Genomic DNA, 20,742 nt, shown 5'->3' with positions numbered 1-20,742 from the left:
TTATGTTTGTTTATTCCTTCTGTCATCCTGATGTTAGTTTTGTTCTCTCTCCTGCCCCCTTAGTTCAGTCTTTCTCCCCTCGCCTATAGTTCCCTTGGTGGTTGCTTTCTCATTTATTTATTACTTAGGATGGTTTTCTCCTCTGGTTATTATTAGTACAGTTGTCCTTGCTTCTCTGGGTTTTCTAGTTTAGTTTCTTGCTTAGTGTTTCTGTGCTTGTTTACTGTTAGGTTATTTATTCTTGCTGCATTCTTCTAGTTTATTAGTTCCTTTTTCTCCACTGGCCTTAGACCCCCTTTTGTTATTATTTACCCAGTTGCTTGTTTCCCTTAAGATTAGTTGTTCTTTCCCAGCCTTGCTCTTTAGTATACTTCTTCATGTCCCTTCTTTGTCTAGTTAGTGTTCCTTCCAGATTTAGCCTTGTGTTTAGGTTTCCTTTCCCTAGAGTTGTCTTAAGTTTAGTTTTCCCCTCCTGTCTCTGCGTTCTCGAGCTCCCGTTTCCATAGTAACATATTCCCTCAGTTCCCTTCAGCCTGGTCCACACCCGTTTCATGTTTCCTCTGATTACCTGCCTCCCTGTCTCATTGGTCCATACTCCACTTCCCTGTTTATAAGCTCTCTAGTTTTCATTGTTTCCCGCTGGTTCCTTACGTTGACAACCCTTGTTGTGTTCCCGAGTTTCTCCTTATGGTTTGTTTATCTCCTGACTATACGCCTGGACTACTTGCCTGTAAGTCATTGCTTTAATATTAAAACGTCTTCTACTCACCATGCGGCCTCCTCGCCATGATCTCATTTTGGTCCTGCCACCAAACCCACAACACTGACAACCCCAGCATTAAAGTGTACTGAACATACTGAGCCTGATTCCTCCTAAATAAATATAATGTTGACTCACCCCAAAACTGTGTCCCTTACATGCCACAAGCCATGTAGTGGACGTACTCTTATCAGATAAGACCTAAACTAAGCTTCTAACTAATTCTGCACATCACCCTGAATACACTAAGGGTTCAAGGGGTATGAACACTTTTGCAAAGCACTGAACAGATAAAACAAAATTAATATTGATATCAATATCAATAACATGGCAATGACTACAGTAATGACATAAAATGACAGCAAATGAGAAACTTTTTGAAAGACAACAGCAATTCTTCGTTCAGTCTACTTCAATACAGAAGTCTTATTCTCTCTTTATTGCATTAGAACATACATATTTCATATATATCTGTATATATATATATATTTATATTTTATAAATGTGAATTTGTACACTACAATCTTTTATTGTAACATGTTAGAAAATACTCAGAATGTTTCAAAAACATAGCACTAGAAACAGTTACCAAACAATGATTATTACATTTCTTCCATTTGTTTTGTATTTTTGTTTTGGCCACTGAGAATAAGAAGATGAAGGAGCTGCAACTGTCGGTCGTGAGGAGATGAGAGGAGAGGATCACAGGATGTGATATGTCACTGAGCTATTGCACGTTGACCTGGGAGCTTTACTAAAACCGAACACATAAGGGAGGGCAGGAACAGTGAGGGAAGGGATGAGAGGGATAGATGAACACAGGTGCGTGGGACTATGAGTATCTCTTTCCCACCTGGTGGTAACAATCTATCTCTGGATACAATCAATTAATGCAAACTAATAAGTGCAATTTTTTGCTAACTGCTTTTTTCTATTAGCTCATAGAATTCTGACAAAAGCTTGTAGCAGCAAAGCCCTGTCTAACCTACACAGCATAAGCTTCTAATGCTGACACAAATGTAGATATTAATCATATCTGAAATCCAGATAGAGCATGGTTGTCTAAACCAGTGTAAAAGTAAAAAAAAACCACATATTCTAGGCATTTGCATCTAGATTTGTATATTCTATCAATTGCGTTTAAGCAATGATATTTTCACATTATAGCAGACAGAAGCAGCATTTGTGGCCGTACAACCATTGTATAAGGCCTTGCGGCCATTTATTTGGGCACCAGGGTTCCAACACATTTTCTACTTCAGACTTTTCAAAACTCAACTTCTTAAACATCTGTCAACTCCGAGACCATTTTTGACATGTATGGAAAAACATTTACAAGACCAATTTTCAGGACGTATGCTTTGATACAGAAATGGCAATAATTTTGCAATTCCTCCTGTTTTTGTTGGATTCAAAATGACAATTATCATCCAAGAACGTGTGAAAGACTTTTTTTCAATTTTATGTTATACTCTTAGAAAAAAATACTCCTCATAGAACACTGGAAATCTGTATGTCATGGGAAATGTTTTATTTGTTCATCTCTAGATACATTATTTTTAAACTACAGTTATAAGCTACACACAGCATATCTATCAAGCAGCGGATTGCAGGCTTGCTACCAGAGCAGATAGCCCTACTATTTACCCAGCTAATATCAGCCTATATTTTAAGTGTCACTCTACCGGTAACACATACTGTTGCCCGTCTCCAGAGGTCATTGGGTGAAAGGCAGGGTACACCCTAGATCGGTCACCAATCTATCACAGGGCAACACAAAGACACATTGATATAATAGTGAAGTGTTTGGACTGTACAAGGAAGCCGGAGTAACCAGAGAGAACCCACACATGCTCGGGGGAACATGTAAACTGCATACAGAAAGAGCCAAGGCTGGGATTCAAAACCAGGATGTTCTTGCTGCAAGGCAACAGCGCTTTGAGTAACATTGAGTAGAAATTTGTTTTATATTTCTGCTTAAGCCTATGTATGAAAATCAAAATAGGAATAAATAACATAACACTATTATAACTTTAATAATCACAATGCATTATTCTTGCAGTGGGGGTAATGATGTGTATAGAAATGTTTTTCCATACTTTCAGGACATTTTAGATGCAAATTTCACACTTTCACCTTCATAACTGTGTAGGAAACCCGGTGATCTGTTTTATCTGCTTATTAAAAACCATTTGGCATAGCTTCTGAGAAGTTTAAACTTGATTTTGCAGCAAGTGGAGAGTTAGATGTCATTGCAGAAAAAAGAGTTGCACCACATAACTACATTGTCATTATTTGGTCTCTAAAAACCACATTTCTTTAGGTTGTTTTACAGGTTAGGATAGAGGGAGGCTTTTGGGTCGACAGGTTCATGCTTTCAAAGTGATGAGACATTTCAAAAAGTGCACCTTTTTGTTAATAATCTGTTAAACAAGACCAAAGCCACTGAAGAAAAAACATATTCTACAATAGCTGATGCAGCGGAATCCAGGTTTTGGGGTAAAATACAGCCAGCAGAAGCAGTTTAAAACCAAATTAGGATTCACAGTAAATATAGATATAAACAGGGCAGAAACAAGGAGGAGGGCCAGTAGGAACAATTAGTAGGAAAGGTAGGAGATAGATCCGTTATACAAACAGGTGAAGCTAATGGTCAAAATCAAACAGCTCCCACTCCACACATGCTAGACCCTGTCACCATAGACTTTAATATAAACATGTGTTAACACTCTCACACACACAGACACAACAGGCTGACAGGTTCTGATCCGAAAACACAGCAGATTCAGAGAGTAGAGATTTGTCACAGAACCGAGAGACATTTGGTCCGAACCACAAAGACACAGCAGTCTGTTACTGATCAGACAATCAGTGCTACAGTGGCACAATGTGACATCCAGAGAAACTTCTGCAGTTTTACCAAATGAGCATTTTATCATCAGTCAAAGAGGCGTCACCACACCTAATGTTTGAGGGTCTTATCTGATGAGACTGAGGAGAAATAAAAATATGATTTTGTTCTTAAAAATAAGCAAGTCACTTTACAAAAAGAAACAAATTTCATTTTGCATTTAAGTGATTTATCAAACATTTCTTAGCTCTTTTTTCTACTTTTCTTGATTTTAGATGGTTAGGAATACTTTTTCCAAACAGTTTAATAAAGAAAAACATGTTAACTCAAAATGCTGTATAAGAATTTAAACAATTTCAGCTTTTTTTAATTAACTGTTAACAGGTTAATGAAAATGCAACAATAAGAGGAAAATTATCATTTAAAACCACTGTTTAATATCAAATGATTTATGTCACACTTCCAGAAGGTAAAAGGAAAACAAATCTGATTTTGGCGTTTAATTTTTTCAAAGTTTTCCATCTCATGTTTATGACTTGAGGAGAGGTATTGCCTTTTAAAAGGACTACAATGAACAGCTCACTACTAGGTCCTTATAGGTTTACTTACAGGTTATCTGTGGGTCTACCTACAGCATACATACAGGACATTACAGGATACCTGTGCAGTTACTTTAAGTGCAGCTATGGTACTTACATGGTACCACCATGTTACCTATAGAGCATATTTACAGAGAAGGTTTTTCATCTTAAATGCAGAATTTATATATTTTTGTAAAATTTTGGATTAATTACTGCTCTGAGTGGGTTGTTCTTTCAGCAAATGGCATGTTTTACAGTTTGTATACTCCAGTTAACAATTATTACATTACTAAATTAGTTGGCAGTTACTTCAATAATTGAATAATCCAATTAATTGCTTTAGCCCTAATGGGGTTCCTACAAAAGTAACCTACTGGGTAAATACTGGACACTTATCGGGCTAATCACAGGGTACCTACAGGGACTGGGCTTTATTATTTGGCGGCATATTATTTGGTTCTTGTGGTTTACCCACAGGATACTAGTGGTACACTTATGGGTCACTTGAAGGGTAACTGTTTTATAAAGTGGCATGTTTGCCAGTGCTTAGAGTACTTACATGCTACCTATTTGGTAACCACCTGGTACATACAGGGTACCAACAGGTAGCTGGCTGTGTTGAGTTTTGACTTACCCCCTAGTTAAATCCTGTTCTTGCATATCATCATGGTTGTACAGTAGATTAATCTATAAGTTTGATTTATTCGCTTTTACGTTATAAATTAAACGTTTCTCTTTAATTATTACAATGACTATTAACAGGAAAATGTTTTTTTTTTGCTTACCCCGAGTTCATCTAAATATTGGAATTAAGAAACCTAGACTAATTGGATGTTTCCAATACATTTGAAACAAACACATACATGGTAACACTTTCTAAAAGGTTTTAATGAAATATAAGACCTAAAGTATCTTGTAGTTACGTATTCTTCAAGTACCCTGATAGGTATCCTGTATGTACCAGACTGTAATATACATAGCCAGCAAAAGAAAAACAAAGTTTAGCAGTTATACCTCCAAAATCGAAATTTATCCTTATTGTTTAACAAAAATGATTTTTTGTTACCATTTTAAAAAATACAGTTTGCTGAAATAATAAAATATTAAATCAATGTTTCTATATCAAACAAACACATGTTGTTCTTGTACACAGTGCCCTCTTCTGGATATCAATAATATTGCCTGGCCAAAAACCTAAGCCCGTTTTAGTCATAAAACACAGGGTAGAAAACTTTTTAGATCATACTGAGGAGTATGAAACCATAGAAGAAGCTATATTATTTAGCTAACCTCTCAGGGCATTAGTGTTGACAGGTGTATACAGTCTCATGAACAACAGAAAGCCTTAACATTTAAGACAACTTGTGCGTCCTTCCCTCCCCCCTCCACCTCTCTCTGGATGCGTGGGATTGTGGTGTTATGATCTTAGCTTCCTAAGGCAGTATCACAGAACACTTCATAGAGACACAACAGCAGTACACAATTACAAGCCTGCCCAGAACCTTATATCCACTTGGGTGGGACTTCGAAAGCTTCTTAAAGTTTATTTAACTTTCTAAAGCCTCTGACTTTAATGTATAATTTTCTAATAAATATTTTTAAAACATTAACCCTTAAACTTTGCCCATACCTTAGTTAATATTATTGACTTTGGTAAAAATTGGCTTTACTCATTTTTTCTTTGATTATTGCTATGATATCACATTGATATTGACACATTAAAACAAGGACAAATAAGGAAAATATGCTTCAGGACCTTTGCACAGCTGGATCGTTTATACTTGGGATGAGTGTCAGTTTCTGATTTTGGGTCATATCCTCATCCAGGATTCCCCTCAATCATGTTACTGTTTTTAAATAAATCAGAAATCTAAAAAAGTGCCAAGACTGGTAAAACTACAAACAGATTATTCTATTCTGAACAGAGATTCAGTTTGAGATGAAACCTTCATCCATTGAGACTTTAGATGGAGACAAGCACAGGATATGGTTTCAGCGTTCAGTGAAAGCTAGACTGAATTATTCTTAAATGATTGCAATTGCATCTAGCCAACCAAACACCGCTCTGGTCTGTGAAACCCCCAAAAATAATAGAAAAGTTCAATTAGTTTTCTCGAAATCAGAGTTAAAACTCAAATGTGTTGGTTTTTATCTAATTCTCATGTATAGCCAACTCCTTCAGATCAGTTTTGATGGGACATGATCAAACAACGTCAACACTCACATATTCATCATAGTTATTTTGGGGCATCGTTTTCTGATGTGGATGCAAACTGCAGACTCATATGTGCTCGTCTGAGCTGCTGCAGTAAATAGCATAGGTTGAGCTGATTGTTGTACTCACACATCAATAATACTAAATGGGAGGCAGGTGTTGAGCTATAACAAAGCCACTATCTGCAGTTAATTATGAAGATAATATAAATAATTTAAGTCAGAAAGTACTATACAACTAATGGCAGCATGTCTAAATCAAATCCATAATGGCAGCAGTGGCACTTGAAGACAACTAAACAAACTTTCTGAGGATTTCTGGGACAACCTATGGATACAAGGTTCTGGGTCAGAACTGGGCCGTTAACTGGCCGACTTGATGTGGGGTGGTTATGGCACCGTGGAGGCCGATCGGGCCAGAACAGCTCTAACTGCCCAGTTTTCTTTATATGAAATAAGCTCAACTTTACACAATGACTATTAGACAGTTACTAAGAAGTTACAATGACTTGATGTGTCCAGTTGTACCACAACCAGCCCAGATGTCTCTGCTTAGTGATAATGTTCTGCATCTGGTCTATAGTACAATAGCAATATCATACAGATGGTCCAATACAATTATAGTACAACATCTATACATCAACTATACATTGTGCGTTTTTTTTTTCTTTATGTTTTTGAGGGTTCTCGGGGGTTAGACTTGGTCACCATTACGTCACTGCTGTAAGACTGGGGGGAGCTCAAAATAACAGGAGGAAAGAGCCATAGATAGAGCGTTTGATCAGTGGGATCCAGCAGAAGCACTACTCCATGCTAGGAGGACCACTGAGTGCAATACTAGCAGGGATGAACAGAGAAGTTCAAGAGTGTTTGGGTTTCACTTTAAATATGCTGCATATTTTTTCTTCTTGAATGTTACAATAAATTTCAGATTTGTGCATCATGACCTTGCTGGCTACTAGGAGAACAATAATCGACCTGGAACTGAAACAAAATGTCTTGTTTTGTAGCATCTTACAGTGTCTTGCAAAGGTATGAATACCCCTCATACTTTTTTGTCTTGTGTCACCACAGACCTCAGTGTATTTTATTAGGATTTTATGTGAAAAACCCACATGATGTCTAGTTGATACCTGTGGAGTAGAAGGAAAAATGACGCATGGCTTTCCAAATTTTTTACAAATAGAAATCTAAAAAGTGTGGTGTACATTTGTATTTAGCTCATTTTGGTTAGGTTTTCATCCATCTTTTCCACAACTCCTCAAGGGCCAAAACCTCTTGGCTGCTTCTCCGATTAATGCTCTTCATGTGGGACCTGTCAGTTTAGGTGGACCTCCATGTCTTGGTAGGTTTGCAGTTGTACCATAGTTTTTAACTTTTCAGATGGGCTATAGTTTTATAACCTCACCCTGATTTGAACTTCTCCACAACTTTCTCCCTGACCTGTCTGCTGTGGTCCTTGGTCTGGATCCTGAAATGCACAGGAAGTCAGTGTAGGGAGGCTAGAGCAGGTGTAATATGCTCTATCTTAATATGCTCTATCTGGTGCTTTTCCATTTAACATTTAGTAAACACCAGTGATTACTGATCAAGACATTTGTAGTGAGAATTGCAGTAATTTTATCTGGATGTGAATTATTGTTCTAAAATATACTAACGTTTGTGATTGTAACGTCACAAAAGACCTTTTTCAGGAACTCGGATCATTTTCTGGGGTAGTTTTCCCCACTAGGAACCTGGACAGAATCTAAAGTGGGTAGAAGTCTACCCCATTAACAACCCTGCAGGGTAGAGCTAGGAATTTTAAATGGACCCTAAACTGAAGGTGGAGATCTGTGTCTCCAGAGGAACCCATAATGGAAACGCATCTAAAATATGAAGAAAAAGTAAGAACTGCGAAAACTTTTGCAATTAACTGTGTATTAATTATGCTTGTGTAATTAACTTCCAAATGAGTGCAGCACTGAATATTAGGTTTATAACTGCATCGTTGTCAGAATAAGCAGTTACAGTCCAGCCAGATCAAACCTTCAGTCTATTTATGGCTCTGGTTCCAGAACAGGGTCAGGGCAAAACAACTCGGTAGTTACAGTTCAGGGGTTTGGTTTAAGCAGTCACAACACTGAGGACTTAAAGGAGTAAAGGTTTCAGGGTAACAGGAGGGAGGTGTTACAATACTAAGGTGTTTGAGAGGTCTGGATGATGACGTGTTGAAGCTAAACAGCATTATTTTTACTGAGATACAGTGTTTTAGAGGTTGATGGGTGAGGAGGGTTAGTGTGAGTCTCATGGGATGTTAATGTTAGGATATGATGGTGGCCTCCGTTACTATAGCAGGATCTTCTATGTCAGCTTTACTTTGAATCATCCTCAGTTCCAGCTGGGGTGGACTGGGCCTCCGACCGGGACCTGCCAACTCTGAAGGAGAGACGCGGAGGGAGGGTGCGAAGGAGGCAGGAGGCATATAGGCAAAAGAAAACAAATTTTACTGTGATGATTGTTTAGAAACAACGTGCCACTGATTGAAATCCTGCTGCACATCATGGATAAACTCACAATGGAAACAAAAGCTTTTTTTGTTGACAATGATTGTTAAAAATGCCTAGATGTGATATTGGATAGATATATAAGTGGGTTTTATGTTCTCCTAAATACTGATAAGAATACCTTCTGTTCATTAAATCCAGGGTTCAAAGAGTGTATAACCCTTTGAATACTGAGAATTTCAAGTTTCGGATATTAATGAGAAATCCTTGTGTCTTACCATGAGCGTAAGATATGGTCCTCTGGATAACATGATGCATCACTGAAAAGGTCTTTTCACAGGCCGTCTGAGAGAAAAAGTAAAAGACAAATTAGAATAACAGCTCTGTTTTCCGATTAGAAAGAAGTCCGTCTGAATAACTGAATTTCTGTGGTTGTTTGTGCACCTTTAGGTCATTGGGATAATGATGTGTCCATGCGAGCAGCATAGCTGCAAACAGATCTCCAGTTCCTACGAAGACGGCGTCCACTTTGGGAACTTCTATTCGAACTCTCTGTGTCGTCCTGCTTCCGTCTGGACGAACTGAGCAGCAAAGCATCGACACTCTACATAACAGTATTTACACCCCTTGAACCTTTTCACATTTTTCCATTTAACAACCATAAACTGCAATTTTTGTTATTAGAATTTTTGCAACAAACACCAAGTACTGCATATTTAACAAGTAAAATAAAAATATATGTTGTTCTACATGGGACATGCATTTCTTTACAACCCCCTTTATTCTCATACCCCTAAATACAATACCTAATACTGGACATTGCACTAAATACACCACCCACACTATGGTAGTGGCAGCATCATGCTGTGAGGATGCTTTTCTTCAGCAATGACAGTGATGCTGGCCAAAATTGATGAGAACATGAATGGAGCTGAGACAATCCAGGAAGAAAACCTGTTAGAGGCTGGGCAGAGGTTCACCTTCCAGCAGCACAATGACCCTAAGCATACAGCCATAGTCTTGTGACGTTTATGATACATAGAAATATATCCATCAGTTTCAAACAGTGGAATCAAGCGTGTTCCACCCACCATGACGCTGGCTGCCCAGTGACACGAGGAAGCGGTCTCCCAGTCTAGGGGGAAGATCGGAGGAAGTAATAACGACTGTGTCTGGCCCCATGGCGTGTAGAAGGTCCATCACCTTCAAACCAACACACAGTGAAGTGGAAAGAGTTTAGGTATGAAGCAGCAACTCCTGCTGCGAGCAGAAAGATATCCGTTAATGAAGTTTTATCTGTTACCTCCACAGCATCTTTCTGTGAGCTGATGTTTTTCCCTGTTAGTAATCTAAAACCCAAGAAAAAAAAGATTTGGGATGAGTTAATGTTAAAAAAATAATCACTTCTTTTCTTCTTTTGGTATTACTATCCAACGGTTCTGTCTCTGTTATGACATGCAAAATAGCATTTTCACAAAAAACTATTTCACACTTATTCTGTTACCCTCCAGCTACGTCATGAACTAAATGTTCAGCTTTGATTTTAAATTTAGAAAGTAATTCAACTTTTTTCAACAAAGTTATTTTAAGGGGAACTGATACTCCAATAAGGAGAGAAACCTGAAACACAAAACTGGTTTAGAAACATTTCTCTGGGCATCTTTAACTGCATACAGAAAACATTATATTTATAAAGCCACTACTGGGTCACAGTAACGTTCTCAAAGTCATAGATATACTTTTGTTATGGTGAAAAAAAGTCTAGGTTTTTACAATTCTGGACATAATTATGATCTAGCCTACCTGATACCAAAATTACTTAAATCTAACCATAACTGCAGAAAAACACACTAAAGTTTCTGCTCTGCTCTCTAGAGGTCCTGGAAACGTTTTCCCACGGGTTTAGGACCGGACTTTGACTGAGCCTTTGCATAACCTTGTTGGGGATTTGTGACCTTGTTTGTGATAATTGATTAGGTGTTTGGTGTTTTGTGCTGATATGCTGTGTTTGGATTTTACCAAACATAGTGCTTTACATTATGGCCAAACGATTCTGATGTTATCTGTCCAAAGGACACTAAATTGTTCCAGAACTCTTGTGATTTATCCAGATGCACATTTGCAAACTGAAGTATTCAGTATTGATATAGTCTTTTTTTAATGGGGAGTCTCCTCAACAAGTTATTCTTGTTCAGCCTTTTTTTTTATTATCCAATTGTGAACTATAACATTTTACACGATGATCAGTTAAATCCAGTGCAGCCTATAAGCACTTGAGATTAGATTTAAATAATTTTACAACCTCTTAAAGACAAGCTGGGGTGTCCTTTTACTATGTTCACTAATCAATTAATTCTTGTACAATTAAGATAATAAATAAATAAACATAGATGAAATTATTTAAATGAATTGCTTTAATTCACATTAAATAAGGGAGTGTATTTTCTTGCTAAAACAGGTTAAATATTTCAAGCAAAGCTTAAACTATCAGGTTTAGACATAAAGCTAATGGAATATTTTTGATAAAACGAATAGACATCCAAGCCCCCTTGGAAGAGTCTGGAAATATGATATATTATTTATAATATTTTTGTATGAATACCTTAATTTGTCTGCAGAAAAAAAGGTATTTTTTTGTAAAGCTATGACATTTCTAAAGGCACTAAATGGTATTTAACTAAACTGCAGATATAAAGATCAAATATATTTACAGTACAATTTTTATACCCCCGGCAGATTTAGATGTATAATTGTTTTTATTCCACCAATCAAATGTCCTTTTTGAAAAAACACAGTTTAAATTTACTGTTTTTTTAAGAAATACCCTTTTGAAAATGATTTATACCCTTCTGAATAATCCAGGTTACAATCTTTATTTACATTACAGCAATCAAACCCATGCTTTTGTAGGTTTCCACTGTCAATTTATCTTCACGATTTATCCATCACCCAGAGCTTAATTGTACATAGCAGACAAAAACAAATTATTTCTTCATTGTGTTACTATAAAAAAACCATAAAGAATGAAATAGGTTAATGAGACAAGGTGACTAATAAGGGATAATATGAGATAAAAACATCTTGTGATATAATAAGAGGTAAAACACTCACTCAGCCTCAAACTGGTTAGGAGTAATAATGTCTGCAACAGGAACCACCTTATTCTTGTAGACTGGATAAAGATTCTGAGGAACATACTGTGGGAAGAAACATACAAGTTAAAATGGTGGTGTAGGATTAAGCGCGCAACACATGTGTAGAGGCTACAGTCCTCGAAGCGGCCGTCACCTTTGCCGAATGTCTTTCCCCTCTCTCTCCCCCTACTTGTTGTCTGCCTACTGTAAGAAAAATTTAAAAATAAAGGGTTCTAGTGCCGCGAAAAAATATAAGAAAAAAAACCCCCATTTAACTGGATCGGAGAAACTTGTGTTAAAAACTGACTAAAAGATCATCTTAAATCCTGAACTAGCACAGGTTTACAAAGTGCTATATATAAACACAATATAGTCAGTGTGTGGATCAGAATTCAATCATCTATTCAACGTGTTTAATATTCCCCCATAACAGTAACATTATACGCTAAACACACGCAGCTAAAATATACAGATTAGAACAAACCGGAAAAAATAAAAACAACTTCTGCAACATGCATTTAAAACACAAACACAGTAGATAAGAGTTGTCTGTAATCTCACCATGGATCCATGATCACCAAGGACAGGGTCACATACTGAAAAGATAGACAAGCACAGTCAGAAATCCATCATATACCTGCACACCCCTCTGAGAAGAACTACATTACATAAAATACTGCAGTGATGGGAGAAATGAAGGCACAGGATGTGGACATCTGAACTCATCCACAAATATGGAGGAGAACATAAGAGCAGAACAAACATTTTCAAAATATATGACAAAGAGACTAAAAGGCTCCTCTATAGCCTGTTCTGTTTATTAAACTTTACAACAACATGCTATCAAAGGGAATGACGATGTGCTGATTATTACTTAGAATTATGCGATGCTTCATTAGTGAGGATAAAATTGTTCGACCACAAGGCGGACCTATGCTGTAGAACAGGGGTTTCTAAAATTGGTGTCGGGACCCCCGGGGGGATCACAAGACACCAAGTGGGGGGTCGCGAGATCATTTTCAGAATCATTGTGATGTGAGCTCTGAGGCGTATGGAGGGCCAAAGGGGACATATTAAAAAAAATCATTTATCATGAAATAAATAAATGTGAACATCCCATGAAATATAGAAATGTCCCATTAAATAATTAAATAATATATGATGAAATTAAATAATCAAATGTCATGTTTAAGAAATAAATTAATTTAAAAATACATATAATACTTCTATATAAATATAGAGTGTAAAGATGACATTTGTAGGGGTCCCCAGTCTCTGGCACTCTTATTTTGGAGGTCAGAGGTTAGGGAACCCCTGCTGTAGAACATTGTTTTTACTGAAAGCACCTGTTATAAATGGGAGCTGGACTCAGAACCAACTTAAAAATATGAAGTATAAAAACTAAATTTAAAGGGCATAAATCATCGTTTTTAGGGGATTTCCTTTTCAGTTGTGCCTCCTGATAATTACATTAAGTTGTATGTCCAAAGAAGAGAAATATGTAGAAACGTGAGTACTGGCATTATGTTATGAACACAGAACCTGGGCAGCTTCAATGTGGGCCCATAAGATGGATAGTTAGGTGGTGATTTGTGAGGAGAAATGTTCTGTAAGAGCATTCATTTAGAGATCTAATGGACCAAACACACAATTATGGTAAATATTACATATATTTACTGGTTAATCACAGTCACATTAAACTTGTTTTAAATACTACAGTAAGAATGTAGTGATTTAATGTGAAATCAGATTTGTAAAATAAATTAAACTGTTGCTCACCATAAACCAGGTTAGGATTGGCTCGCTTTAGCTCCTGAACAATGTCCACCACCATCTCTAAGAAGGACGTGTCTCTAGTATACCCTGAACACATCCCATACAACAACAAGGTTCATTTGATTTAGGAAGGATATTCAAAATGTGTTACATCAAGCTTGGTCATTAAAAAGTGAAGACACAAATAGATAAAATAATGGATTATAAAAATAGAATGCAAGAAGCTTTACAACAATGTATGTACAACTCTTCTACAGATAAAAGAAATCATAAGTAGAGCAGGTCTTTCCAACATGCAGCCACACACAAAACATATGAGGTGGTAAATCAATAACAGCGTAGTTTAAAGCCAGATTTCGTTCAGTTCTATTGTGTTGGATCCAAGGACAAACTAATAATAATTTATTTTCAAGTCACTACCAATGAACCCACCACAGTGAAGGTAGGAAGACAAATATCCACCTGTTAATACATAGTCATATTGATGAACATTGTTCAGTTTGATTCCCTCATAAAGAACGTGCAGCTCGTCAGCTGTCAACACCTGGCCTTTCCAGTGAGAATAACCTGTAAAAGAACAAGGGAACAGATTGATTTATAGAGGCCACCTACACAACAGATCAAGCCCACCCTATGATCTCCATGGCTCCACCAGTAAACTCCATCATTATTTCAATTCAGTATAGTCAGCAGCATGAGAGGATGCAGGTGAGGGTTTGTCTGTGCAGAGGGTTGCCACCACTGAACATGCCATCCTTAATAACTACTGTTTAAGGACTGTGAAAAGAATCCCTTTCCAATAGGTGCCTTGAAAATCCAATTTCCATGTACAAAGGACCAGAGAGCAGGATGGTAATTATTTGATGCTTTCCTTTCAGCTGAACTCAGAGCAGTAGCCAGACACAGTGCACATGAAACCAAGAGAATTACAATAATTCTGAGCTCTGTTAATGTGGTGCAGGCGTGATGAGGTTCTACCCCTAACATGAGGCTAGTGTCACCAGTGCCTCTTTAAAAATGTCTGACGATAAAGGCATGAAGGGGCACAATGCTCTCACTGATAAGGCATGCTGACACTGCTGCCCCCATGTTCCCTCATGCCTCTGCTCACTGGGAACAGGTTGCACACTGCACCCCAGAAGACCTTAATAATATGGTCCATTTATGTCCCAACATGGGGATCCCTGTTTTGGCCACGGACCCCTTATCATGTTATGGCAGAAGCTGGAATTAAACTGAAAAAAAAGATTTTCACTTAACATTTACCTCTCACAGTGGTTTTGTTTAAGTAATTGATCTGCGTATTAAACCTTTTTTTCAGTCCATGTGACTTTGGTTCAGATCTAAGCAGAGGTATGAACACACACATATTAAACACTCTCCATGCACATGATGACATTTGATCAGATAAGGACATGGAGGATGATGGAGCCCCTCCCACCAAAACAGACACTTATACTGTCCTTATGTGTAGCTTCTGTCTGAATATGTGTTAAATACCAGATTTTAAATAACTCATCACATTTCTGTGACATGGGCACCATGCAAGCCTGGGTTCATACATGGATGTCTATGAATGGCAAGTTTGCTGCAGGCCAATAATGTCGCAGCTCCAGGTGAGTCACAGTCAAGTCACATGGTGGTGGTGGAGAATCCGGTTGCTAAGCAACAGGCTAGGAGAAAGCCAAAGGGGCTAGAAAAGAGAGATGAGCATTCAGAGCAGCCAAGAGAGAGAAAAAAATGATGGCAGGCTAACAGATAAGGGCCCCTCCTGTCGTCATCATATGCTGCTGTCGCAATTCCAACTCCTGCTGTTTGCTGCTGCGACGCATTCACTCTCATCACTTCGTCTGTGACCTCCGTTCTCTGTCTCCAGTTCATTGACGTTTCCATTTCTCATTTAGGCTTTTTTTTTTTACAATTCATCTCACCGGCATCTCAGATCCAACCATCTACTTCAATATGTCACACCAAATTATACCCTCTCCATGAAGAAATTGCAAATCGTGGTTTCGAACACACAAGATCTGATTAAATTTGAGCAACAGTCTCTGGGAGTTTATGTTAAGGTCACTCACATCAAAGACGGATGACTTTTTTTCTCCTCGTTTCTTCCCCACTCACACTGTAAAAAATGAGCTAATGTCATATTAATAGGAATTTTGTCTTTTTTTTGTTTAAATAATAGATATGATTTCTGATTACAAGGGCATCTCAGAACCTGTGCTATAACTATGTTTAGGTAGAAATGGAAAGCTGGGGCTCCTCCACACACTATCTAGTGCTCTCTTTGTTTAAGGATATATAAACATATATAAACAAAGGCATGTGTTCTTATCCCCAGTGAGACAGTTTAAATCACCACTTAGGGGCGGCTGTGACTGTATGTCACTGCAGTCACAGCCCCACAACACAAACACTGCTCTTAAAAAACATACACACTTTGAATTAGGGTTCTTCAGGACACCAGTTGCATAAAGAAGCGTCACTCTTCACTCTTATCACTAAACCGCACACATTAACAGTATTAAATCATTTTATTGAATTTATTGATGCGCTCATGAGACCCTCACTTATTGTGAAAATAAAAATTCAGACAATACAGTCAGTTTTGGGGGTTTTCAAACATCATTAATTGAAATCTATCATCGTTATCATTAAGATTTTCTCATCACTTACAGGGGTTGGACAATGAAACTGAAACACCTGTCATTTTAGTGTGAGAGGTTTCATGGCTAAATTGGACCAGCCTGGTAGCCAGTCTTCATTGATTCCACATTGCACCAGTAAGAGCAGAGTGTGAAGGTTCAATTAGCAGGGTAAGAGCACAGTTTTGCTCAAAATATTGAAATGCACACAACATTATGTGTGACATACCAGAGTTCAAAAGAGGACAAATTGTTGGTGCACGTCTTGCTGGCGCATCTTTGACCAAGACAGCAAGTCTTTGTGATGTATCAAGAGCCACGGTATCCAGGGTAATGTGAGCATACCACCAAGAAGGACGAACCACATCCAACAGGATTAACTGTGGACGCAAGAGGAAGCTGTCTGAAAGGGATGTTCGGGTGCTAACCCGGATTGTATCCAAAAAACATATAACCACGGCTGCCCAAATCACGGCAGAATTAAATGTGCACCTCAACTCTCCTGTTTCCACCAGAACTGTCCGTCGGGAGCTCCACAGAGTCAATATACACGCCGGGCTGGTATAGCCAAACCTTTGGTCAATCATGCCAATGCCAAACGTCGGTTTCAATGGTGCAAGGAGCGCAAATCTTGGGCTGTAGACAATGTGAAACATGTATTGTTCTCTGATGAGTCCACCTTTACTGTTTTCCCCACATCCAGGAGAGTTACGGTGTGGAGAAGCCCCAAAGAAGAGTACCACCCAGACTGTGGCATGCCCAGAGTGAAGCATGGGGGTGGATCAGTGATGGTTTGGGCTGCCATATCATGGCATTCCCTTGGCCCAATACTTGTGCTAGATGGGCGCGTCACTGGTGATCAAGTTTTGTAAGCTACAAATATAGATGTGTAGAAAGATGATGCTGGAGCTTTATTTACTTAAAGCTGCGCATCTCTGTATAAATATTAATTGTGATTAATCTATTACTAAAATAGTCGTCAGCTAATTTAGTAACTGAATAATCATTAACTGGAGTATACACACTATAAAATACACCATTTGCTGAAAGCCCACTCAGAGCTGTAATTTGGCCAAAACTGTACAAAAAATATATACATTTTGTATTTAAATGAAAAGGCTTATTTGTTTGTAAATATGCTCTATCCAGAACTCTTCAAGTGGTGAAGCTTTCGCTTGACCTAGTAAAAATTCTGTACAAAAAAATCTCCTATAAAGCACCTTTTGTTATCTGATTACTAATCAATTCATCAAAAAAACTGTCAACAAATTAATCAATTAGCAAAACAATTGTTTGTTGCAGCCCCTCATATGAAAGACCAAAAATAAATAAATGTAGGCAGTAATTAAATGATTCAATGAGACATAAATGTATATATATAATTTAAATGGTAAATGGACTGAACTTCTATAGCGCCTTTCCAGTCATACTGACCACTCAAACCACTTTACACTACAGCCACATTCACCCAGACACACTCACTAACACACACATTCATACACCGATACACAGATCGACAGGCAATTTGAGGTTAAGTGCCTTTTCCCAGGGACACATCGACATGTGGCAGGGGGAAGCTGGAATCAAACCCACAACTTTCGGATTGCAAGACAACTACTCTTCTCAGTGAGTCGAGTAGTCATTCAACTTTACACATTAATACATTATTAAATAAATCAATAATTAAAAATTGTAATGAATAATAAATAAATAAGGTAATTATTACAAAGGTGAATAAATAAAGAAGCTAATTAAATTAATTATATACATTTATGTCTCAATAGATCATTTAAATAATGCCTACTTTTATTAACTTACTGTATTTTTTGTGTAGTTAATTGTATGCTTATTTATTTATTGAGCATTTATATATTTATGCATATATTCTTAATTACAGCAGGATTGGTCCTCCTTACTTACACAAGCCAGATATAATAAGCATAAAGGCAGTATAACCAAGGGACCATTAAGACATCACTTTTAAACAATCAACTCTATTTAATGCTCAAGTCAGAACTATCCTAGTTAAATTAAACTACATAAAATGAAATCACTGCTGAGTTTTTACGTTGATTGATGGTAATTGCTGGCCACAATGGAAAAGTTTAACCGCAAACTCCATCCTTTATCTCTACATCTGGTGCTGCTGAACTCCCAGAGCTCGCCCACACAGCAACACGTATCCTTCACTACACCTACAATTATGCTTACCCTCAGCCTACACAATAAAAACAGGTTACTTTACTAACATCTTTCCTCATGATAACTGAATTTTAAGTAGCAAATTAACACTAAACATTAAATTTTTGATGTCTCTGCTTAATTCTTGGAATTTTGGGTCATGTTTGCTGTAACTCCAGATTAGTGTTGATTTATGACCAATATTGAAATTTCATATTGAAGTCTTTACAGTCAACACTGATAAGATGCCAGAAACATCCGGACATTTTTGACCAATCTTGGACAACAAGGACAGAAGGTTTACGGTCTGAATATGCATTGTATCCAGTGAGGAAACAGCTGAACAAACTACTTGTTTTCTCAGCCCACCACTGGTTCATTCTTTTAGTTCTGTTGGGATGAATAACATCAGGTGAGGCTACCTATCAGTTCAAGAACAGTGTAGATTACTCATTCAAAAGACTGGCAATTAGATCAAAATATTGCAAGTGACACAGACGGGATGATGCAGATACCCCCTCAGAGCCATTCAATGATGATACATCATCAATCTAACTTAAAACATGGACTGCACTTTTTGTAAAAAAAAAAAAAAAACACTTTTTTTTGTAAAAGTGCATGAACTGTAACATTTATATTATTATTTTACTACCGATATACAATTAAGTAGCTCTAATACTAGTGAAATTATTTTCTTTTTTATGTTTTGAAAAAGTATATATATAATTCATCTCAGACTACAACAATCCAGAAAGTTCTTACACATATTTGTAGAACTTTCATATCTTTCTTGACTCAAATTTCTACTTTTCACCTTTATAATCACTTTAAAATGTAAACAAGAAAAGCTTTATATGAATTTGGATGGATGGATGAATGCATGGATGGATGGATGGATGGATGGATGGATGGAAGACTGCATAGAAACCCTACAACAGTTTTCTTTTAACACTGTTTGTATTTTTGCAACTTTTTTCCTAAGGAGTCCTTTTTATTTCGACTTTGATATTTGCACTACAAAATGAATCCAAAGAAAACTTTTAAGTAAATAATTATCACTGATGAAGAGTCAGCACTAATTATTACTAATATTTACAAATTAAATGTTATATTTTCTTTAAAGTATTTCTAAATGAAGTATCAGAGAACATTTCATACCTTTAATATTTGATCCCTAATGTATATATGTAAACAAGAGTCTTGAGGAATCTCATACAGCACACTGTCAATAATGTCAATAATATTCGTGAATAAACACAAGCTGAAGTGACTTCTGTGAGCAGAAGCTGTGAAATTAACACTGCAGGGTACAAATAACTCTCAAGCATTTTAAAGGTATATGGTGTTCAGGTGTAATCAGTCTTATGTGTTTCACTAAAGATAAAAATAACTTTATTAAAGAATTGGCAATATTTTTAGTGCCAGCCCCAGTAATATCATGTATGGTTATGACCATATATTTTTCGGCAGTGAAAAATACACTATACTGCCAAAAGTATTCACTAAACTGCCACCTCCATGTTTCGTGGTGGGTATGGTATATTCGGAATGATGGCCTGCCACACATAACACTTGGCAGAATGTTCAGTTTTGGTTTCTGCTGACTATCTTCCACATGTTTGCTTTGTCACCTTCATCTTTTTGCAGTGGGACTTCTTAAGGCTTCTTCTTCAACTGAAATGCTCTTATTTTGCATTCTCTCTTCCTGGTTTTGGTACTCTGGCCCGGCATGCATTCACACTCTAAGCGAACCGCTCCAGGGTCCGGATAAACCGTGCAGAGAACAGCAGCTGTTACCGTGCCAGGGTATGGTTCTCTGGTCCGTTTGAAAACAGTTTGCACTTGAGTCATACTCTTTCCATTTTCGAATGATAGATTGAGCAGTGCTTCCTGTCTGGTGTGGGTCCTTATGGTGCCGTTTGTTTACTAATGTTGAATCCTTCTACTTCACAAAAATACACTACATTTTACTGACCTATCATATAAAATGCCAATAAAATACAATGAAGTTTCTGGTCATAATGTTAAAAATGTGAGGTTTAAGAGGTATTCTTCTGCAAGGCACAGTAGATGTGTGTTAGCGAACTGCTGTGGTGTTTCTGGTCTCCAAG

At 37.3% G+C, this 20,742-nt stretch overlaps 1 protein-coding gene across 3 annotated transcripts in view; it reads right to left on the bottom strand.

Moving 5' to 3' along the window:
- Positions 1-1,154: 1,154 nt before the first annotated feature.
- The window catches only part of pdxkb (pyridoxal (pyridoxine, vitamin B6) kinase b), a 30,577-nt gene continuing 10,989 nt past the window's right edge, over positions 1,155-20,742 (bottom strand). Inside the window, exons 3-11 of one of the 3 annotated variants that reach the window (XM_047351976.1) lie at positions 14,235-14,369; positions 13,806-13,889; positions 12,588-12,622; positions 12,004-12,089; positions 10,196-10,241; positions 9,984-10,095; positions 9,337-9,473; positions 9,171-9,237; positions 1,155-8,824 (exon numbers count right to left, since the gene is read on the bottom strand). In XM_047351976.1, the coding sequence (XP_047207932.1) occupies positions 8,709-8,824; positions 9,171-9,237; positions 9,337-9,473; positions 9,984-10,095; positions 10,196-10,241; positions 12,004-12,089; positions 12,588-12,622; positions 13,806-13,889; positions 14,235-14,369 (818 nt within the window). In that variant the 3' untranslated portion in view covers positions 1,155-8,708. The remainder of the gene's footprint in view (positions 8,825-9,170; positions 9,238-9,336; positions 9,474-9,983; positions 10,096-10,195; positions 10,242-12,003; positions 12,090-12,587; positions 12,623-13,805; positions 13,890-14,234; positions 14,370-20,742) is intronic. The other 2 variants (XM_047351977.1, XM_047351978.1) reach the window with 2 other exon arrangements.

The sequence above is a fragment of the Girardinichthys multiradiatus genome, chromosome 22, assembly GCF_021462225.1.
Source record: "Girardinichthys multiradiatus isolate DD_20200921_A chromosome 22, DD_fGirMul_XY1, whole genome shotgun sequence".
Lineage (NCBI taxonomy): Eukaryota > Metazoa > Chordata > Actinopteri > Cyprinodontiformes > Goodeidae > Girardinichthys > Girardinichthys multiradiatus.
Note: the sequence above shows the minus strand (reverse complement) of the source record. Positions and strands in the feature narration are given on the sequence as shown.